We start from the raw sequence: 21,538 nt of genomic DNA, 5'->3' as shown, positions 1-21,538 counted from the left end.
ACTAAACGATTGTAACAATAATTTTTGAATGATTATTCACGTGATTTGAACTTTGATCTAAAAGATATATAAATGTGATTGTATAAGTGTTGAATAAAAAGGAAGAATTGGATATTTAAATATACAATTTTTTTTTTTGGAAAGTTTCATAGGCTTTGTCCACCCGTACAAAAGCCCAATGAATTATAGCTGTCAAATACACACCCATTGGGAATCATCTATTATTTTTGGTCATTCTTTCTTCATCTCTCTTTGTAGAGCTTTGCATTTTACAAACGAGACTGCTCCAATATGCAAAATGGGTGATCTTCATAGCCAATATGAAAACTTGCGTCTTTTCTACTACATAAGCACAGATGTTGTCTTTTCTGGAATATAAAAGAAAAAAAAAATGGGCAATAAAAGCGCATAGTTTTGAAGTAGATGAATCCGGGATTCTGAGTGGGGAAGGAGCAGAAGAGAAGCGAAGCATTTTCACAACTGGGCTGATCATTCAGAAGAGCTGGCTGATTGTATGCTTCTTCTGGTTAGTTTAATCTTTTCCTCTCTACTTTAGGAATCGGGAACAAAGCGTAGTTTAATCTTTTCCTTCAATCGTTGGTTGCTTGTGTTTAAACTTCATTTGTTATTTGAATGGATTCTTCTGCAGTATTTGAGTATTATTATTAAACGCCCTGTTATGATAGATTTTCTGGTGTGGCTGTTCTACTCGACGAAACCTTAAGAATTACATGCCGCAGTCTATTACGACATAAATTTGTTTAATATTGTTCTTCATGCTGCTCGATAATGTGAAGTTGGATGGCTGGTTATTATTCGTTGAGTATGAACATTTAGGGTTAAATGTTTTGGAGTTGGAAAGATAGGGCCGAATAGACAGATTTTGGTGAGTTCCTGATTCTAGATGAATGATCGGATGTGCTCCACTTCTCAAGAAAAGCTTATTTTGTTTGCTCTTGAAATTCGCAGATGTGCCGCCATTGTGATGGATTCTCTCATAATGGATGCAGAAAAGCTGGGCCAATCGTAGAGGAAAACAAGAACGATGGTGATTTTCTTTGCTTAAATTCTTCTAGGGCCTTTCCCCAGATATCAACTGTTAGAACGATGCCCGAAGGTTCAAAATATAATGTGGTATACACGAGAAGAAAACTGCGAGGCAATTCTGATTCCAGGTTGTGGGCTATTGAGACAGATTGTATATCTTTGATCAGTTGCGATGGTCAACAAGCTGCAGCTTCTCGACATAACCACAAAAGGAAAATTGTTGGTAATGTTGTCCCTTCTTTTCCTGTTTACGATGGAAAAACTCGAGTTTCAGAATGGGAATCGGTCGATGGTTGTACGATTGGGGACGGGCATGGTTCTGACAGAAGGCTTAATAATGGCCTGCAAAAAAGTTTGGAGGTTGATAGCATAAATGATAGCTGCTCGTCATCTAAGTCGAACATGGAACTTGTTTCGACTTCGAAGAAAGTTGAAGTGGATGACACGGGTGAGTGCTCCTCTTCTAGTATTCGAGTTATGGAGGATATGGAGGAGGATATATCAGGAAGAGATCTATGCATCTCTATCCTTAGAAGCAATGGGCTTTTGTCTTCTATGGCTCATGCTTCTGAGGAAGAAAGTGATTTTAGAAGCGAAAATAATTGTTTTCGATTGTGCAAAACTTGTGGCTCTTCGGATTCAGTCTTGAAGATGTTAATTTGTGATCATTGTGAAGATGCATTTCACGTCTCGTGTTGCAATCATCGCATGAAGAAAGTGTTGAATGATGAGTGGTATTGCAATTCATGTCTGAAGAAGAATCATAAAATTTTGAAGGACGTCATTATGAAGAAATTGGCGAACACCTCGAGTAGAAATGGATATTCTAAGGGCGAATCAAATTCTGTTGCATTGATGTTGAAGGACACGGAACCTTATACAACTGGTGTTCGGATTGGCAAAGGTTTTCAAGCAGAAGTCCCAGATTGGTCTGGCCCGATTTCAGAGTATGTTATTTTCTTTAATTATATAGTTTTTCTTCATACAAACATGAAATACATTAAAGAAGTTAGAAACTCTAATGAAGGCAAGCCACAAAGTCTTCACACCTCGGAAAAGAGGACCGACCTCAAGAACGGAGGTAAGAAGATCATAAATGCTATTGGCAAATGTAAGGACCACCCAAAAGCATCTAGAATTAGAGACCAAAATCTAGAAGCAAAGGAGCAATGTGCAAAAAGATGATAGAATGCTTGTAATTAGATGCACACATAAGGCACCCAGATGGAGAAAGATAAAGATAGGACGTACACCTTTGTAGTCGATCCGTTGTATCAATAGCACCAAGACTAAGGTCCCAAAGGAAAATTTTAATCTTCTTTGAGGAAACATCTTTCCAAAGAGATTTAACCGTGTTGGATGAATTAAGGGGCCAATATGTGGATTGTGAGATCCCACATCGGTTGGAGAGGAGAACAAAACATTCCTTATAAGAGTGTGGAAACCTCTCCATAGTAGACGCGTTTTAAAACACTGAGGCTGACGGCGATACATAACGAGCTAAAGCGGACAATATCTGGTAGCAGTAGATTTAGATGGTTACAAAACAGGAGTCATTAATAGTTAGGATATTGCCCTGGTATAAGGAAGTTAGGAGTGGTGTAATAAGGTGGCTGACTAACACTACGCCAAGTTATTCTATCTAGCCGACCCACTCACTTCATGTTTGTTTTGATCCATAGGAGGGCGACCTTGATGATATAGGAAGAAAAATTTTCCTTTCATTTAGAAGAAGACAAGAAATTTTCGAGTATTCTTGTTAAAAACATATCTCTCCTCTCTAAATGGCTTTAGAGATTTACCATGGAAAAGGAGGCTCATTGGAAGAAGGTGGTGGCTGTCAAGTATGGTGTCCTCAAATGTGGATGGTGGTCTCTCCCTAATATCACCATGAAGTCAGGAGGACCTTGGAGAGATATACTCAAAGCTAAAGATGTGTTGACTTCTAGAATTAGCTTTATTGTGAGTAATGATCTTAATACCAAAATTTGGGAGAATAACAAGAACCTTATTACTATGCTACTTGGGACCTTAGTTTGTAAGAAACCTCAATGATTAGTTCGCTCCAGGACTCCATCCCCTCAAGAGAAGGATGCTGGCCGAGGTAGAGCTGGCTCCCGCTCAACCTATACTTTCTTGAGGCTTGCCCCAACATCTAAATCAATTGTTGGCAGGCTAGAAAAGGAACTAGCCCAGCCTCTAAAATCAAGCTTTGCGTGGTATGCCCCGCCTATTCACTCGGGCAATGCTCTGAACACGTAAGTGTGCAGTTCCGCCCCCTTTTCCCATGCTGAGTCACAGGCAGCGCCTCAAAAAGCACGAACAAGTCTCATGCAAGGGAACTTGACTGAACCACCAACTTAAAATTTTCGGTTCATAAGTGATTTAACATGATACTAGATAAGAGATCTATGTTCACACCCCTGTATTTCATTTCCTTTCTGATTAATATTAATTTCCATGGGTCTTCTACAAATTCTCAAACCCACAAGTGAGGGGAGTGTTGAATTATTGATACAAGACTAAATTTACAGTAGTCTATAACCCACAAGTGAGGCGTATAGTGGCATAAGCTACTTGAACCCGAACCCTCTTAGTTATCTCAAAGAGAAAAGTAAAGATAAGAAATACATTTCTTAAATAGAGCCTTTACTCGACATGATAAGGAGAAAATATGCATTTCTTCCATTTCCTAATAGCATTTATTTCTTTTGGGCTGATGTAGTGATAATGATGCCATCGGTGAGCGACTGGAAATGCATCCTTCAGAACCTTTGCTAATGCATGTAAGGCATCGATTTGCTTGTGTTCATTTTCATTCAGTAACAGAGTTTGTAAATCAATGAAAAAATAGTGACTTGGCTTTCTACTTCCCGACCAACAAAACATTAGGAGCTGAGTACCAATAAACCTTGTAGATCGAGCACTATCGGAAATTGGCTTCAATGTCAACAAGTTATGAACGGAGTGGGCGGTGTTAATTCAACCATTTGTGGCAAGTGGCGCAGGTTAGGAAAATGATGTACTCTCTCCCTAATATCTTGTTTGCATTTTGGAACATAAAATTTGTTCTAAATGATCTCATTCGCCATTACATTAACAAGTTCACTTGTTTCTGCTCAACTTTGTTCATGATTTTGAATCTGTAGTTAATTATGTGAACGTGCCAAATCCTGAGTTACGATTTATTTTTCATTTAAAACTTGGCATCGTAGGGCTCCTCTTTTCGAAGTCCAAACTGATGACTGGGAATGCTTCTGCTCCATGCTTTGGGATCCAACACATGCTGATTGTGCTGTACCTCAGGTGAACTGACCTCAATACTGGGTCTCTCTTTTGATCTTGTGTACATAGTTCTTGGCAACACAATGCTCTTTTAGGAATTCGCATTATTTTCAAATGGCCATAGTAAAATCTTGGATGCTCATTCATATGTTTATTATTCGGCAATATGGCACCTAACATCTCAAGATGTGAGATTCCACATTCATTGGAGAGGAGAACGAAGCGTTCCTTATAAGGGTGTGGAAACCTCTCCCTAGTAGACGTGTTTTAAAAACTGTGAGGCTAACAACAATACATAACTGGCCAAAGCGAACGATATCTGCTAGCAGTGGACTTGGGCCGTTACAAATGGTATCAGAGTTAGACATCGGACGGTGTGCGAGCGAGGATGCTGGGCCCCCAAGGGGGGTGTGGATTGTGAGATCCCACGTTGATTGGAGAGGAGAATGAAGCATTCCTTATAAGGGTGTAAAAACCTCTCCCTAGTAGACGTGTTTTAAAAACCATGAGGCAGACGACGATATGTAACGGGCCAAAGCGAACGATATCTGCTAGCAGTGGACTTGGGCCGTTACAAATGGTATCAGAGTTAGACATCGAACGGTGTGCGAGCGAGGATGCTGGGCCCCCAAGGGGGGTGTGGATTGTGAGATCCCACGTTGATTGGAGAGGAGAATGAAGCATTCCTTATAAGGGTGTAAAAACCTCTCCCTAGTAGACGTGTTTTAAAAACCATGAGGCAGACGACGATATGTAACGGGCCAAAGCAGACAATATCTGCTAGCAATGAGCATGGGCTGTTACACAAGATCTACCTGTGGAAGGAGCGTTCGAAAACATTTTTTGGTTATCTTCTCAACCCGTGTAGTTCTAAGATTCCCGTAGATTTCTTATCACTACTCACCTACATAGTATATTAAAACTTCAAACTGACAACCAAATATAGTAAGGTAAGGCAATTGTTCCATGAGATTAGTTGAGCTCTAAATAGAAGATTTGGGCTTCTGTATTCATTGATTATTGTTACCAAATTCAGAGCTTTGTGCTCCATTATTGCAGGAACTGGAAACGGTTCAAGTTTTAAAGCAGTTGAAGTACATTGAGATGGTACTGTCATTTCTCTCACGTAGTATTTACACTACATGTGCTTTTGTGTATGGTTCAGATAATGTTAATTTCTCTCTCTCTCTCTCTCTCTCTCTCTCTCTCTCTCTGTCATTGTAGTTGAGGCCTCGGTTTGCTTCCAAAAGACGGAAATTGGATGAGACCAAGAGCAGAAGTGATGTGCAGAACCTTACAGAACACAAAACTTGATATGGTGAGAACTGCTTGATAGTTTCAAGTGTCGTAACACCATATTTCTTACAAAATCAAGTCATTCAGATTAAAATCGAGTCGTATTCTCTACTTCGAGAAGCATTGTGATAGTAATATCTTGTATGTTGTAAATGAATGACTAAATATGATGTGTTAGCCATTTACCCTCTTCTTCTGCTGCCTTTTTGTCTCTTTTTCTCTTGGAGAACGTCTGTTAAGAGACAAGTGGGTAAAATGGGAATTGCTTTTTGTTGATGAGTAGAGAAATGAGATGGAATAGTTCAAGATATTTTGCAGTTCTGTGTTTATCTTAGTTGCTGAAGTTTGGTTGAACACTGATAGCTAGTAAAGTACTTAAACGATATCGTTTATTTTGAATCTTTTCCTAGGAAGTATAGTTTCATGGGCTTTGGGGTGTGATTTTGACAGTAGAAGTGTTGGAACGAGAGAAGTCTGGATTGTCTCTCTACCAAAATCACGTCTATGCCTGGAGTATTGAAAATGTCTCAAAATGTACTATAAGAAGGGAGGCATGCTGTCAGCTCTCCACCATCCCTGGGCCCTGTGGCCTAAGCGAGCTATCTGTGGTACATGCGTGGGTCACAGTGAGGGCGAGCATGCCGAAATGAATGTCTCGAGCGACCTCCTTTAAAATAGGTCGTAAGGGGAAGACAAAAATATATAGGATGATGGAGTGTAATGCCTTCAAATGGAGGAGTTGCTTGTCTTGCTAATATAGCAAGTATTGAAGGTATTGTATTTATTTGTTATTTTCCATTTCTCTTACAGAAATCTTTTGAGGGAACTCCCATCTGTTGAACGAGATTGATTATGTGATTATAAAGTAAGCAAATTTTGTTTGAAGGCCTTTCTGTACTGATACAGGAACATCAGTTAGATCTTTGAATTTTCCTGATATAAACATACCCATTCCTTTGTGGATCATTAAATGGCTCATACTCTGTTATGAAAGGATTCATACTAAAATCGATGTGATGTTTCAATAACTTTTGAAAATGATAGTATGTAAACTTGTTTATCACACAAGATGAAAATAGTTTAACTCATTAATTTTACCATAATTAGAGTCCAATATCTTTGCCCGAGTCTACAATCACTTTAATAATCGGCTGCTTCCCAGCATTTCAAATTAATCATATTCGTTCTAGAATCAGAAAATGTAACATCATAGTAATCCTTGAGATTACTTTTAACATCTTGAAGAAATGAAAGACAACAATTTGCATTTGAAGCCAGCAGCAATAGTTTTGTAGGCCATTGACAAAGCACTGACCAGAGAAATATAAGTATGGGGGAGGATCGTGTGCAAGAAAGTAAACAAAACAACCATGAACTTGTTCTGCGACTCAAAGATGGTTGCCATATATGATTAAAAACTCACAGAAAAGTCTGTTTATTTCCTCAATGATTGCAACAAGATACAGAAACATTCGGGAAACAAATTATTGACCAGAGACACCTTTGAGGCACCTTCACCCTGCAAAAATAACAAAAACGTATAAAAGGGAAGTTTAGGAATACAATTGAGACTAAATATGAATCTCCAGCATCAAAAGAGACGTGATTTTACGATCCAGTCACAAGTATAAGTATAAGCAAGATTTAAGAAACTGCACAAACAATCATGCTAGGAAAAAGCATACATCTTGTGTTTTTTGGTAATGGGGAGGTTATCACAACCCAAGTCAACTAGACCCAACTCAAAACCAAATGACTTTGGATGAGGATTGATTTAAGTCTTCGATCGTTATACAGGTATCCAAAATACAACCGAGATGGATGTCTGTTGTTCCAACCATTTTTCTAAGTTCCGATCCCTATAGGAAAAGGGATAATTTATAACAAAATTTTCATGTCGTTCATTCCTAGGGTACACCATTACTACCTATTTTTACTAGTGGAGTAGGGTTGATTTAATCCCTAGGGTACACCATTAGCTCCATCTGCAGTTACTTGCACAGAATACACTGAAAAAAGGCTTAAATTCTGCCAAGGTAATCCATACTCAGACACCTAGCATGGTACTTTGTTGCCTTAAATATCCTTTAGATACTTGTTACCGTACTCTTGCAATCACCCTACTATCGCCTCCCCGCTAGGCCTTGTAAGCAGTCAAAGCACAAAAGACAACTGAACTTAACACATAGAAAGAAATAATCAAGAGCAAGTGAAGTGGATACAGACAACTTGGATGCCTCGCGATGAATGATACTCGCATGCACCATTAAACTTGGATAAAGAAAAAATGTCAGTACTTAGAAATTCTATGTCCCATAAAAAGCAGTCATTTAACGGTTACATGAATGATCTCCTCTTTGTTTCACCTTTTAAGCACCAAGGCAGAGATTATTTTAGAGTATAGACAATTAAGAATAAAAATGGTGAAAATGCACGTTGCTTGAGTATGGAAAAGTTAGTCTTGGTGGCACCAACATTCCAGGAGTTAAACGTCAAGCCTACAAGCCTATGAGTTTTGTAAAGCCAAGTACATATGCCCTTAAGGTCATGTTATGGGCTGTAAACCTGGAAGCTTTACATTTGAGAAGTCATATTCAAGGTCAGCCAGACACAAACAACTCAAGATCACAGGCTGTGCCAGAATTAGAAGAAAGCACCTAAAACAGGTTCTATGAGAACAAAAAACATAAATACAGATAATGCAACAATCTACTGGAAATGGGTTTGGTAATATAAACAAGAGAATAAATAAATAAAACCAAAAAATGTAATAGATCCTTTTAATCCAAATAGTTGGTTCGGGCAGGGAAGAATAACACATTCTTCGACTCTAGTTTCTTTTTCTCCAGATCAAAATGGCGTGAGAAAAATAGACGCTTGGAAGATTTCACGATACAAAAAGGAAAAACTTCTATAAATGTATCATGTGCTAAATGCTCTCATAAAATTAACAGACCACACGGGAAACAGTATTCATTACTAGTAATCACACAAACAAAACAAAAAAAAAGTTGACTAAGAAGATCATTTGAGTACCAGCATCGAATAAATACAACATGATCATTGGTTTACGGGTCCAAATCTCAGAAAACGAAAGGGAAACAAACTGAATCGCGGCAACCAAAGTTAGTTGACACGATAATGACAATGAAAAACGGAAATAAATTCCGCCTATCCGAGAGTATTCGAAGTTTCTGAACAAAAATATCCATTTCAATAGATGCATGACCCAACTCTAATCGATCAATCCATGAAAACCCGTCCATAGAAATCCTAATTGTTCAACCTAATGTAAACACAAACACTGCACACTGAAATCCATACCTCAAAAGATAGAGAACTCAATCAGTGGCCACCATGCTCTTTGGCGTGTTGCTGATGTTCAAGATGGCGCCGTTCCTCAGGGAGCGCCAAAAGATAGGAAAGGATCATGCCGCCAAAGCAAACATGGAGCAGAGGGTCAATAGAACTGGTCTGAATATACTTCGCGTTATAATTGTCAAGACCTCTCTGCACTGCCTTCTTAACATAATCAACGGAGAGCATCGGCTTCACGTACGCCGGCAGCTCCTTAACTTTCAAACCCTTAATTTCGGAGTAGAATTGCCTCATTGCCATCTCTGCCTCGAATTGCAGAGCAAACCAAAACCAAAACCAAGCCCTAGCCCTAAGATCCAAGATCGGGATCGAAACGCGAGAAGAAGCCTCTAAACAAGCGGGAGAGATCAATTAGGCGAAAACAAAAGAACTCAAAAGATGTAACATTTGCTCACATAAGAATGGATGGTGTTTCAATCGTGGCCGTTGAGTAATTTGGCCCCACTTTTCAATTTAACGTTCAGGATTTTGACAAATGGTCGTCCGAGATTGGCTTCAGCTCTCTGTTTAGACTAATTTCGATCGTACACGTATGCATTGACTTCTGGTCAATAGCGTTAGATCAAAAATTAATTTATCAACATTAGTCTCCATTTTATAAAAGCATCTATATAATATCGTTGACTTGCATTTCTAGGGAAATTTAAAGAATCCAATGAAAATATACAAATTAAAAATAAATAAATAAATACTAATATTTTATAAATAAATTTAAAAATTAACAGTATGTATTTTCATATAATTTAAAAATAAATAAATAAATAAATACTAATATTCAAGTAAGTTATAAATAAATTTGTATATATTAACAAATCCCTAATTTAAAAAATAAAATCATCTCATAATTTCAAAAAATAAAATATTAAAATTTAGTTTATGTAACGGCCCAGATCCACCGCTTGTAGATATTGTCATATTGTCCTGCTCTACCTGAAGACTTTAAAACGAGTTTGCTAGGAGAAGGTTTCCACCCGTTAACCGTAGTTTGTTTTCCTCCCCAACGAATGTGAGACGTGACAGTTTAAGATGAGAAACCTGAGGTTCTCTTCACACTATTTTTGTCCTAAAAAAAATTATAATTAACATTATTAATATTCTTAGTCAAGGTCAAACTCAAATGGGAAAGCTCTAAACAAAAATAGAGAAAAAATAGAGAAAAAAAAATAAAAAATGGCAATTTCCCAAAAAAAATAATTAATAAAATATAAAAAAACGTTCATAAATGGAAATAGGTACTTCTAATTTTTGACATTTTTACAACTCAAAATCCTATTTTAAGTATGTTTACACGACAGTAAACAAAAACTGCCAATATTTTCGGCGCAATTTAAGACATTTTAATTATTTTCCAAATAACTCTACAAAAATATGTTTGTATATATATATATATTTCAGATAAATCAGTATTTTTTAAAAAATTATTTTTGGGGAGTAATAACTCAACTGGAATAAATACTCCCAAGAGGTCTAATCTGAAATATTTGTCGAACTAAAGGAAAAATTCAGAATACTCATCTTGGAATCTGAAGTTCTTCGCACATCCGTAGCGGAAAGGTAAAAGAAGAGAGAATTCTTTGATTTGTAGCGTTGGAATTTCATCTGGGTTCCTCGGATGGCTCGAATTTTGTCTCAATCGCAATCTTTCATTTCCTCTAAGATGCAATCTGCGCCTTTGAAGTTATTGCTGTTGATTCCGTCTTCCTTTGTTCTCGGTCATCGGAACCGCTCTACACGTTCTGGTAAGGCCAAGTTCATCGAAATTGACCTTGAATCGTCCTCTTTCGGGGCTGATTCAGAGGTTCTTGCTATTAGGAAGCTGGACGATTTTGTAGAGAGGATTATCGTTGAGCGATCGACTCCTGATTGGGTTCCGTTTGTTCCTGGTTCGTCATTTTGGGTTCCTCCTCGTCGTACTAAGCCACGCAAGGTGGTTGACCTGTTCGATAAATTTGTTGAACCGCTCTCCAAAGAGGTGTCCCCTTCACTTGCTAACTCTCGTGGTTGGCCCTGCTTAGATTTCTTCGCCAAAGGTATATATAAAATCTACGCATTTTTTTCCCTATCGCGTTATGTTATTCGATTGATGTTTGTTTTGCGGTTGATTAATACGGCGAATGATGATTGAAAGTGGTGATTTATCAGGGTTATTAGTTCTATCGCTTGTATTGATTTGGTGAACCGACTGATGATCATGTGGTGCTTGGAATTTGTGTTATCTGCTATTACTTCAGCGTGATAGAATTGCTGGATGTTCTTATAAATTGAAGTGGTAGATCAGCCTTCTTTCTATACAAAATGCTACTGATTTGTTGGTGCATTTGAATTGGGGTGATGCTTGTGATACCTTTATTTGATGGCTTTGGCCGATCTAATTCGAATTGTATCAATTAGGGAACAGCGGTGTCATGTTCATTTCTTTGAGGTATTATGATGCAATAGCTAGCTGCCCTTCAAAGCTTTGGTTGTGTAGGTTGCAGGGTTGTTCTTGTGTCCTATAGTTACCGAAATTGCGCCGTAGAAGCCTACTGCGGGGTTTCATTTATCTGTGACCAAGTTTTATGTGTGAATAAAGTTCTCACGGAGTACTGCCCAAACAAGTGGCTAATGTAATTACAGAACAAAGTAGTTTGTACCACTATGACACCATACACATTGGGTTACTGCAATTTCACACAAAAAAAATTTGATGTGAACAGTTAGAGGATCGCCAATGTTAAAATGCCTTGACAATGTCTTGAGATTTTAGCTGAATCTTAATTCAGATCATACTTCGCTGCTGCAGTCTTGATGTAAAATATGCAAGGCCCGAGGGAATATTGTATGAAAATCTATGATTGATGTCAACTGATTACCAGTCACGTGATTTTGTAGTTTCGAGTTGTTATAACTCGAGAGTCTAGATGACAAAGGGTAGTGCTTTTGTTGACATTTAGATTGCAAATTTTCGATTCAGCGAGCATTACTTAATTACACAAACTATTCAAATTGTACCTATAGAAGGTAATAAGCATTAATAGAACAAGCCTTCACTTTGTTGCCTTTTTCTTCATCCCCCTGTTTCTTGAGGAACGTGAAATGTTCCGAATCATTATAGAGAGTGTCATTTGCTCGAACCTCCGACTTATAGATCTGTTTCCTTTCATTGTCTCTTCATTTTTGTCTAATTCCAGTTTCTCTATTTCTTGTTATCAGACCTAATTCGTGTGGCTGGTTGAGATATGGGAAAATGGTCTGATAATTGTGTGTATTGGCATAGCCATTTGATTTAGTGTAGTTATGACCATTTGATGGTTTATCTGGCCTGAGAATGCAAAACTTTTGTAGTGAGACAAGCTTTCGATACGGTGTAGGATAGTGTTTCTTTCGTCTAGGTATGGTGCCTTGTCAAAGCAGAAGTATTATTTCAACCATTTCGCCTTAAAAACTGAGCTTATTTGCAGACCATAAAGGCCTTTTTTGAACTTTTTGTGCCATTTATATTCATGGAATGATGATATTTTTCCTTGGAATAGGGTCTATCTCTGGAGCAACTCGGTTGGCTCCATTAGATACCGAGTTCGACACTTCAAATGAGGTGGAGTTAGAGATCGAGGTGAAGACATCAACAATTACAGATAACTCAAACCAGCCTGAGGATTGAGAAATAGGAACCTCATACCTCATTCACTAATGCAGTTGGGTAGGTAAATTTGGCATTGTTAACCAATTCCACCGTGTTGAAGTATCTGATATATTATGTGCAGATGGTCTAGCAAGCCAAGGCTCTGTTCTTAATTCATATAGTTCACCTATGCAGGATCATTAGATGGTTATCAGAGATTCGAGAGACCGAATAGAGTGGAAAGTGACGATGACGACGTGAGGTCGGAGAGAAATGGAATGGCTCTACAGATGGTTCCAGTTCGGAGTTCAGTTCCATTTGCTTCGTCTCGACCCGCCTTGTCTATTTAAAGCCCCCCAAACTTATGGTTGTTTATGCTTAGTTGTTTTTGGACCGACCGAGTACTTTAGGATCTCCAAATTCACCGGCTTGTTATTTAAATGAGGTGAATTCTCAGGTTCTTGTCGTCCCCTCCACCCCTGTCCTATCAAATCTATACACACAGCCACAGTAAGAAATTTTGCTTATGCATGTATAAAAGTAACTGATAAATTGTTTTACATTTCAAATGCCTGTAAGATCATTCTCAGTTTGTTGTAGTAGCAGTAATTTCCATACTGCTTGAAACTTTTATGCTATTGGTATAAGAAGTTCTCTTTTATAGGTTTTTGTTGCTGTAACACTGAAGATCTGCCTCTTCTGTACTGTTCTATGGAAGGAAGGTTGTATGATCTGTTAGGGACCGTAGTCACATTGCCCTATAATTCGGTCGAATGCTAGGATCGCCTTGCTTCTCCATTTTTCGATAATTTGTAATCGAATGAATTGAATGATCCAAAATTCATTATAAAAACCAAGATTAGAAAAGAAAAAGAAAATTACGGACACATTTTCTCTATTTTCTAGGAGTGGCCTTCTCCTCGGTGCAAATAGCCATCGACTCCTTCATAAAAGGACCATTGATAAAGTGATTTAATGTTAGTGTAATAGAAGTGTAGCCTATTTGTCCCGTTCTCGAGAATAGCCAATTGACAAGATTGTACGTGTCTTATGAGCATGGATAAGTATTCCAGTGCTTTGGATCTAGTCCGTGATCTAGTCCGACAAGAATGTTTTTAATATTTTGCTAGTTCTTTAAATATTACAAATATTTTGTAAGTTACAAAAGCGAATGTATGCTTTATCAATAATATAGAAAGAAAATGACATATTATATTTCGGGTTCATACCCATAAACAGGACGGAATCAATTTTTTTAATAAACGTAAAAAAAAAAATTAAATTTTTTTTAGGATTTTAATCAATAAATTATATTTTTAGGGTCATTTTGGAACTATATCCAATTTATAAAAAAATAAAAATAAAATAAAAACAAATTATTGGAAATTTATTTGAGAAACAACTATTTTTTTAGTATAATAAAAAATTATTTAGATAATAGGTTTTGAAATAAACAACTATTTTTTCTTCTTTACAAATATTAGGAGCAATATGATTTGAACCATGATTGGAATATGAAAATATTTTTAATTTAAGCTCATTTAATAACGATTTAAAATATAATTGATAAAATTAAAATGCATTTATAATCCAAAAATACTTTATGATGAGGTGGCATATTCCTATTGGTGAAGACACGAATATCGCCCTATAAAGCCATTTCCCTATTCTCCCTCCATTAGTTTCGAGGCATAAATTTTTGTTTGTTGAAGAGAAGGGAGTGCTGACGAAGAATTTGGAATTTGATTTGATATACTTCCAATGGCGGAAGGACCGGAAGCGATCTCTGCAAGCTCTCAATCCTCATCTGCTCCGGAATGGCGGGATGACAATCTTGAACACACTCAGGTGCAATTTTCTTTTTCTCTTTTTTTTTTTTTTTCCCTCCAAGTTTTAGGTTCTATTTAGTTGATTTTATTCGAAGTTTCGAACTCGTTTTAGTTCGACCGCGGATTCAATTTCAGGCGACTCTCTCTTTTCTTGCTGTGTTTGATGGAGGTTTCTTCTTGATGTTCTTCCTTGGTGTTATTTATTGTCACCTCTGTTGGATTTGCTTTTGAATTGAATATGAGAAACGTGTGAATTTTCTATATAGAAAATCTGCTGGAACAATTTGCACAATTGTTTTGGATAAAAATGCTGCTAAATACCGATCGATATTTTCTACAGAGGATCTACTCGATCAACTTACTCAGTTATTTTTGATAAATTGCTGTAAATATTGGCCACAACATGAAGCTCAACGTCTATTAGTAGGGACTTTTGTGTTCGGTATTTTGCATTCATCTGTCCAAGCCAGAATTTTATTTTGGTATCAAATGATGTTGATGGGGCCCATCGAACTTAAGAGGCACAAACTTTATATCGCTTAGCCTCACTATTGCTCATGACTTGTAGTGTGGTCGGCCTAAAGGACTGATTCCGAAAGAGAGATTTTTCTTTGGAGTTATGAAATCATTTAGGTTGAAAAACAAGTCGATGATGTCATAAGTCAAGTGGGCGGGTGAGGCGAGAATTCCTTCACTGCACTCACGGGAGAGAAGGGATCATCTGATGGATTCTGTGGTTACTTTGTGTGAGATCCCACACCGGTTGGGGAGGAGAACGAAACATTCTTTATAAGGATGCGGAAACTCTCCCTAGCAGACGCGTTTTAAAACTATGAGGCTGACGGCGATACGTGACGGGCCAAAGCGAAAAATATCTACAAGCGGTGGATTTGAGTTGTTACAGATAGTATCAGAGCCAGACACCGGGTTTTTATGTGCCAGTAAGGAGGCTAAGCCCCAAAGGGGGGTGCACACTGGTGTGCCAGTAAAGACGCTGGGCCCCGAAGAGGAGTGGATTGTGAGATTTCACATTGGTTGGGGAGGAGAACGAAAGGGTGTGAAAACCTCTCCCCAGCAAACGCATTTCAAAACTGTGAGGCTGACGGTGATACATATAATATCTGCGAGCAACTAACAGAATGAGTTTGACAACTAAGTTTAATACATGTGGTGCCATTGAAACTTTCTTACATTGGCTTGGTGCTGTTTAAAGTTTAATCATATCTAATCGAAAAGTTCTTTCTTAATTTGTTTCTAGCAATCTGAATTAGAAGAAAGTGCGCATGAAAATGTTTATTTTTATTTTTTATTAATGCTTTTTACAAGTAGAGACATCATTCTTTCTGAATTCTTTAACTTGATTTCAGGTTCCTAAAATTTCCAGTTTCCTCACTCCGAACGGCGATTTTAAAATGATTCCAATCATGTATCCTATACTTTTTCCTGGATCAGCTCCTTCGGAAAATCAAAATCGTGGAGCTGGCATTTATGCGGTTCCTGCTTTACCATCAATCGGCGGGCCCATTGTTGGAATGGCATCTAACAATCTTATTCCTTTAACTTACAGCATACCCACGTCAGTATCTCTATCATTATTCTAGAAAATGAATTAAAATAAGTAATTTGAATGGCATGTTGATGTTCCAATAGCAATTTGATTGAGCCAAACATGAAGTTATTGATTTCATTTTGATTCAATGAATTAGTTACAAGCTACCTATTATGATATCACAATCTGCCAAGGACGAGTGAGATGAGGGAGGGAGACCTAACATCTCTTGAGTTTGGAGGGTAATTGACAGGGCTGAGATGTACCCCCTTGATTGAATTTTAGTTGTGAGGCCTAGAATATTGGGTGAATGGTTGCATCTTGATGAAGTTGTTATCTTTGAGAATCTTTGTAAATGTGCTCCACAACTAGAAAGGGTCATAATATCCAGGAGGGAGCCTTCTTGTTGCACTGGTCCTTCTTGTGTGCACAATTGAAACGAATGGGGACTGTAGCATTGTTGATATCATGCTCTTAGGTACAAGAACTAATGGGCTTACCAGAAAAAAAAAAAAAAAAAAAAAAAAAAAGCGGAGAAAAATTGTATTTTCACAACTTAAGCTGTCCAAACAGGCTCTATGAGTAATTTCTTTGTTGGCTTGCAATGATCTGGTAATATGTGACCTTGAATCTCAACAATTTTTAATGAAGGTCTTTTTCATATTTCACATGATTTGAGGAACAACACATCCAATATGCATGACGAGTTGAGATTTGTTGACTTCTTTGGTTTGTAATTTTCAAGCAGCTAGTTTTCAGTGTGATAATATATGTACTTAGAACCAGAGATTCTGTTCGAGTGTATTGACATCTATCTTTTATTTATAACCGTAGTAGATCTGATACCAGTAATAGAACAAGTCCTGAGGGTGGCGCAGCAGTCGAGGAGAACGGGCGAGTAGGACAACAACAGCAACAACCAGAACCTCAAAGACAAGTTGTCGTCAGAAGATTTCAAATTGCTATACAGATTGATTTGTTGCTTATACTGAAGCTTGCTGCTCTAATTTTTCTTGTTCATCAAGATGGTTCAAGACAAAGGCTTGTTGTTCTGGTGATTTGTGCTTCACTAGTCTATCTGTAAGCAATATCCTTGAACTTTTGCTAGTTCCTTGTATGCATGAATCTAGTTATAGTTGTTGTAGTAGCCATTACTAGCCGTCCATAAGTATTCTATCAAATTTCTGATAAACAATGACCTACTACTCAATGGAAGATGCCCTTTTCCCAATTGACACTTATTGTCTTTGTATGAGTGAAGTTATGTATTAGGCTGATCCTCTCTTGGAATTGTCACAGATATCAAACTGGAGCGCTTACACCATTGATACGATGGCTATCACAAGGCATGCAAAGGGCAGCTGCACCACCCCAACCACCGAGACCAGAAGTTCGGGCAGAGCATGCTCCGGTAGCTCCTCCAGCTGCAAGGCAAGAAGCTCAGAATGCTGCTTTTGCAGGTAAATTTTTGCTTAAATAGCATATTTAGGTTTGATAAACAATGGTTTTATGAACCACAATTGGGTCGTTTAGAGTCTATCAGTGAAGTTGCTCAGTTTCATTCAAATAATGGCAGTGGGACAACCGGTGGCGGAGGAGGTTGAGAACCAACCAGCAAATGAAGGGAACCGAGGCGTTGAAAATGAGAATGTGGCAGAAGGTGGCCCTGGAAATGGCGGTCTGAACTGGTGGGGAGTGGTGAAGGAAATCCAGATGATAGTCTTTGGGTTCATCACTTCCCTGCTTCCAGGCTTCCATAACCACATGGATTAGAGCATTACTGAAAGCTCGTGAACCAATATGAACAGGAAACAGTTCTTTCTTTGTTGCTTTTTTGACTTCAAAGGCTATTATTAAATATTTGATGTTAGCAACTTAGCAGCCACGTCTTTGGCCCATGCATACCCAATGCGTACCATTCACATCAACCGGCCCACAATCTGTCAATTTCCCATATGAATGATAAATAAACTGATAATAACTCATCGATCTAAGATACTTAAAATCTTTTTTAGGTTGGAAGTTTGCTTTAAATTAGCGTTGTTCGTGTTGTGCTGTTGCTAAAGGAAGAAACTTCTTTGTGTGGATCATTGCTAGGATCATTTTCAATTTAAAGTTTTGGTTCAAGTTCCTTTACTCTCGATCTTCGTTTGGCCGACCTCCACATACCTATTTGTATTCGACCGTTTCGTTCCCACCCACATGTTCTTATAAACAAAAAGAACTATAACTTATAAATTAACGTTCAATGTATGTGAACTAAAAAAAAAAACGTGTTTTCTCTTTCTAACTTCAGTTAATAAATGAAATTTAATGAATGTGTCGATATAATCTAAATAAACTACATTTTGATGGGTTATGGTTCGTTACCTATCGCCATTGGCTTCATGATGTTTCCACACTCTTATGAGTAATGTTTCGTTTTTCTCTCTAACCGAGGTGAGATCTAACAATCCACCCCCTTTTGGGGCTGAGCGTTCCCGTTGGCACATCATTCGATGTCTCGCTTTGATACCATTTGTAACAACCCAAAGCCCACCGATGTCTGGCTTTCCCTCAAAGTTTTTAAAACATGTCTACTCTAAAAAGGTATCTAACAATCCACCCCCTTTTGGGGCTTAGCGTTCCGATTGACACCATGCGATGTCTCACTGTGATACCATTTGTAACAACCCAAGCCCACCGATGTCTGACTTCCTCTCAAAGTTTTAAAAACATGACTACTATGAAAAAGTTTTCACACCCTTATAAAGAATGCTTCGTTCCTTTCTCCAACGACGTGAGATTTCACAATCCACCCCTTTGGAGCCTAGCGTCCTCGCTAACCCTCATTTCCCTCTACATTCGAAATGATGATCTTACAATCTAACCCTTCAACTCGGGAACACCAGAGTCAACTTGACCCCTGGTAAAGGGGTGTAGCCCAGTGGGTTGAATCCAATTAATAAGTGGTTGGGACCTTCGTCAGAACCCAAGCCCTATTGGCCATTAATATTCGGCAGCCAAACCATCTAACTCATTTACTCTACCATTTTATTAAAAATAATAAAAATAAAAATAAAAATAAAATAACCACATTTTCTATATGATATCATCTAGAGGTCTAAAGATAAAATACATATATTTTTTAGTAAATCTTACATTTAGTCAATATATATATATTTAATAAATTTTAAATAAAGTAATTCGAGGTTAAATTTTATAAAGTTAGTTGAAAATTAATAATAATATGTGGATATATTTCCAAAATTTATGAAAATAATACTAATAAATACTAAATTTGTTTTGAAAAAATCAACAACAAATTAATATATGTAAACAAATCAAATATTTTATACAATAAATATTTAATAAGTTTTTTTTAAACTTTTTTAATAAAATAATTTTTGTAACCTACAAAACACATCAGCATTGAATTTTATTACATATATATCACAATACTTTATGTTAAAACGATGTTAAAAAATTTATGTGTGGAAAACTATTATAATATTAATTTTTTAGAAATTATTTCGGTAAAAATTATATCCAATTTTCATTTATGAATGTTATATTAAAAATTTTATTACATTTAAAAAAAAATTATATTGTAAAAGGAAAATTAAGGCTAGAAAATATGAACAATTTTTTTTATATAAAAATAATTAGAGAATCCCATTTAATTTAAATCATTGAAAATTATTTTAAAAACGTAAATTCAAATATTAAAACTTTTAAACATGGACGAAACAAAAATAATAATTTTAATTATGTCAAAAGTGAAAAAAAAAATTATTTCAAAGAAAAATAAAATATATAATTGAATGCAATTTGTACTCGCCATTTTTAAGAGCATTAAATTTTACCTACCAATCATGCATTTAGATTCAAGTGGCTCACCTCGACCACCACGTTAAATAATATTTGGTATATGTAAATAATTTTTAAATTTTAATGTAATTGTCAATTATTTTCCTAGAGTTTCACTAAAATTTTAAAATTTTAATGTAACTGTCAATTATTTTCCTAGAGTTTTATTAAAACTTTTACATTTTAATGTAACGGTCAATTATTTCTTCCCAAAGATACGCTTGAAGATTTTTTTTTCATCACTAACAGTTATAAAGCATACCTAACCTTGTTTTTTATAATATTTAATATTATAAAACTTAGTAATAAAATGTAACGGTCTAAGTCCATTGCTAGCGACGTTCTCTTCCCCAACTTAAGTGAGATCTCGCAATTTACCTTCTCTTCGGAGCCAGCGTCCTTGCTGGCATACCGCCTCGTGTCCACCCCCATTTAGGGCTCATCCTCCTCGCTGGCACATCGTCCAGTGTCTAACTCTGATACCATTTGTAATAGCCCAAACCCACCCCTACCAAATATTGTCTTATTTGGACTTTCTTTTTCAAGCTTTCCTCTAAAGTCTTTAGAACGCGTCTACTATAAATAGGTTTCTACACATTCATAAATAATGTTTCGTTTTCCTCCTTTATCAATGTGGGATCTCACATAAAATGACATAAACATAACTCAACAAATATTAAACTATTACTGAGGATGGTTGGTGCGGATCAAATGGCCAAAAGTAAGTGGCTCTGAGAGTGACGAGTCTAATCTAAACCATAAAAATTAACACATGTTAGGTTAAATAGTAAATTAGACGTAGGCTTAAATGCAAGGGGTAGTTTTGGAAATGTGAGTTTTGGGGGAGGGTATAAACGTCAAAAACAGTTGAATTTTATTGTCCCGATTTCTAGTTGGGGATGTGGAAGATTTTATGACAAGTCCATGTTGGGTGTTGATGAGAAGATAAGAATTTATAAAATATATTAATTATTACCTGTTTTTCCCCCCTCCTATCAAATTTTGACAACGACAATGTAAAACGTCATATATATATATATATATAGATAATATAAGGTTCTATAAATGTTGGGTGAATTTTAATTTTAATTATAATGTTTTGTAAATTATTGTAATTTAACGACTTAATGTTAATTTATTTTATTTCATTTAATCTAAATTATTTTATCAAAGTTTATGGAAAATCCTTTTTTATCCGAAGAATTTTCGCCACTACTAGTGATGAATAATAGATGGATAAGGATAGAATTGTAATTTTACCAACTCTATTTATAGAATTTGGGTTAAGAAAGCTGCTGTATATTATTATTTGAATTTTTAGTTAAGTCAATTAAAAAAAAAAAAGTATTGAATAACTAATTTGTTTTAATTTTTCAAAATTAGATCAAATTTTAAAAGCATAATTAAAAATAAATTATAAAATAGATAAATTTTTATTTTTATTTTTATCAATCCATATAAGAAAAGTACTATAGGTATGTGATTTGAATGGAATAAGTGAAATAAGTCAAATTTGTTAAGAAATGACTCATTTATTAATGATTTTAAAGTATATCTAACAAAAATAAATGATTATATAAAAAATTGGTTTTAAAATATATAAAATAACATTTTGATTTTATAAATAAAAATATTTAAATTTATATCATATTATTAATTATTACGCTTATGTGGCAAATAATGTGAAATAAAAACAAGGTACGC

At 36.3% G+C, this 21,538-nt stretch overlaps 4 protein-coding genes across 12 annotated transcripts; 3 read left to right on the top strand and 1 right to left on the bottom strand.

The window, feature by feature from the left end:
- The first annotated feature begins 219 nt into the window (after positions 1-219).
- On the top strand, positions 220-6,595 carry LOC111779876 (uncharacterized). 6 transcript variants are annotated; one of them, XM_087119644.1, is made up of 8 exons: positions 221-526; positions 687-886; positions 970-1,994; positions 3,773-3,833; positions 3,940-4,055; positions 4,263-4,353; positions 5,392-5,439; positions 5,557-5,955. In XM_087119644.1, the coding sequence occupies exons 3-8, from the start codon at positions 970-972 to the stop codon at positions 5,644-5,646; spliced, it is 1,431 nt and encodes a 476-aa protein (XP_086975770.1). In that variant the 5' UTR covers positions 221-526; positions 687-886; the 3' UTR covers positions 5,647-5,955. The 6 variants fall into 6 exon arrangements, 5 of the variants coding, with proteins under 5 accessions (XP_086975770.1, XP_086975769.1, XP_023515824.2 ...); XM_087119643.1 differs by lacking the exon at positions 687-886 and adding an exon at positions 6,439-6,595 and having other exon boundaries at positions 222-526; positions 5,557-5,650; XM_023660056.2 differs by lacking the exon at positions 687-886 and adding an exon at positions 6,039-6,426 and having other exon boundaries at positions 222-526; positions 5,557-5,650.
- Positions 6,596-6,872: 277 nt separating this feature from the next.
- On the bottom strand, positions 6,873-9,378 carry LOC111779885 (uncharacterized). Its single transcript, XM_023660071.2, has 2 exons — positions 8,953-9,378; positions 6,873-7,147 (listed from the first exon to the last, which is right to left on the bottom strand). Exon 1 carries the CDS (start codon positions 9,244-9,246, stop codon positions 8,974-8,976), a length of 273 nt encoding a protein of 90 aa, XP_023515839.1. The 5' UTR covers positions 9,247-9,378; the 3' UTR covers positions 6,873-7,147; positions 8,953-8,973.
- A 1,057-nt stretch (positions 9,379-10,435) lies between these two features.
- LOC111779884 (uncharacterized) lies at positions 10,436-13,270 on the top strand. 3 transcript variants are annotated; one of them, XM_023660070.2, is made up of 3 exons: positions 10,436-11,036; positions 12,519-12,689; positions 12,803-13,270. In XM_023660070.2, exons 1-2 carry the CDS (start codon positions 10,619-10,621, stop codon positions 12,644-12,646), a joined length of 546 nt encoding a protein of 181 aa, XP_023515838.1. In that variant the 5' UTR covers positions 10,436-10,618; the 3' UTR covers positions 12,647-12,689; positions 12,803-13,270. The 3 variants fall into 3 exon arrangements, with proteins under 3 accessions (XP_023515838.1, XP_086975560.1, XP_023515837.1); XM_023660069.2 differs by having other exon boundaries at positions 10,439-11,036; positions 12,519-12,685; XM_087119434.1 differs by lacking the exons at positions 12,519-12,689; positions 12,803-13,270 and adding an exon at positions 11,149-12,045.
- Positions 13,271-14,292: 1,022 nt separating this feature from the next.
- LOC111779881 (uncharacterized) lies at positions 14,293-17,997 on the top strand. Of its 2 annotated transcripts, none has more exons than XM_087119430.1 (5): positions 14,293-14,455; positions 15,804-16,012; positions 16,823-17,065; positions 17,285-17,445; positions 17,562-17,997. In XM_087119430.1, the coding sequence occupies exons 1-5, from the start codon at positions 14,369-14,371 to the stop codon at positions 17,756-17,758; spliced, it is 897 nt and encodes a 298-aa protein (XP_086975556.1). In that variant the 5' UTR covers positions 14,293-14,368; the 3' UTR covers positions 17,759-17,997. The 2 variants fall into 2 exon arrangements, with proteins under 2 accessions (XP_086975556.1, XP_023515835.2); XM_023660067.2 differs by having other exon boundaries at positions 16,820-17,065.
- The last annotated feature ends 3,541 nt before the right edge of the window (positions 17,998-21,538 follow it).

Source organism: Cucurbita pepo, chromosome 18, assembly GCF_057944985.1.
Source record: "Cucurbita pepo subsp. pepo isolate OVF chromosome 18, ASM5794498v1, whole genome shotgun sequence".
NCBI lineage: Eukaryota > Viridiplantae > Streptophyta > Magnoliopsida > Cucurbitales > Cucurbitaceae > Cucurbita > Cucurbita pepo.
The sequence above is the reverse complement of the archived record's forward strand: the minus strand, read 5'-3'. Positions and strand labels throughout refer to the sequence as shown.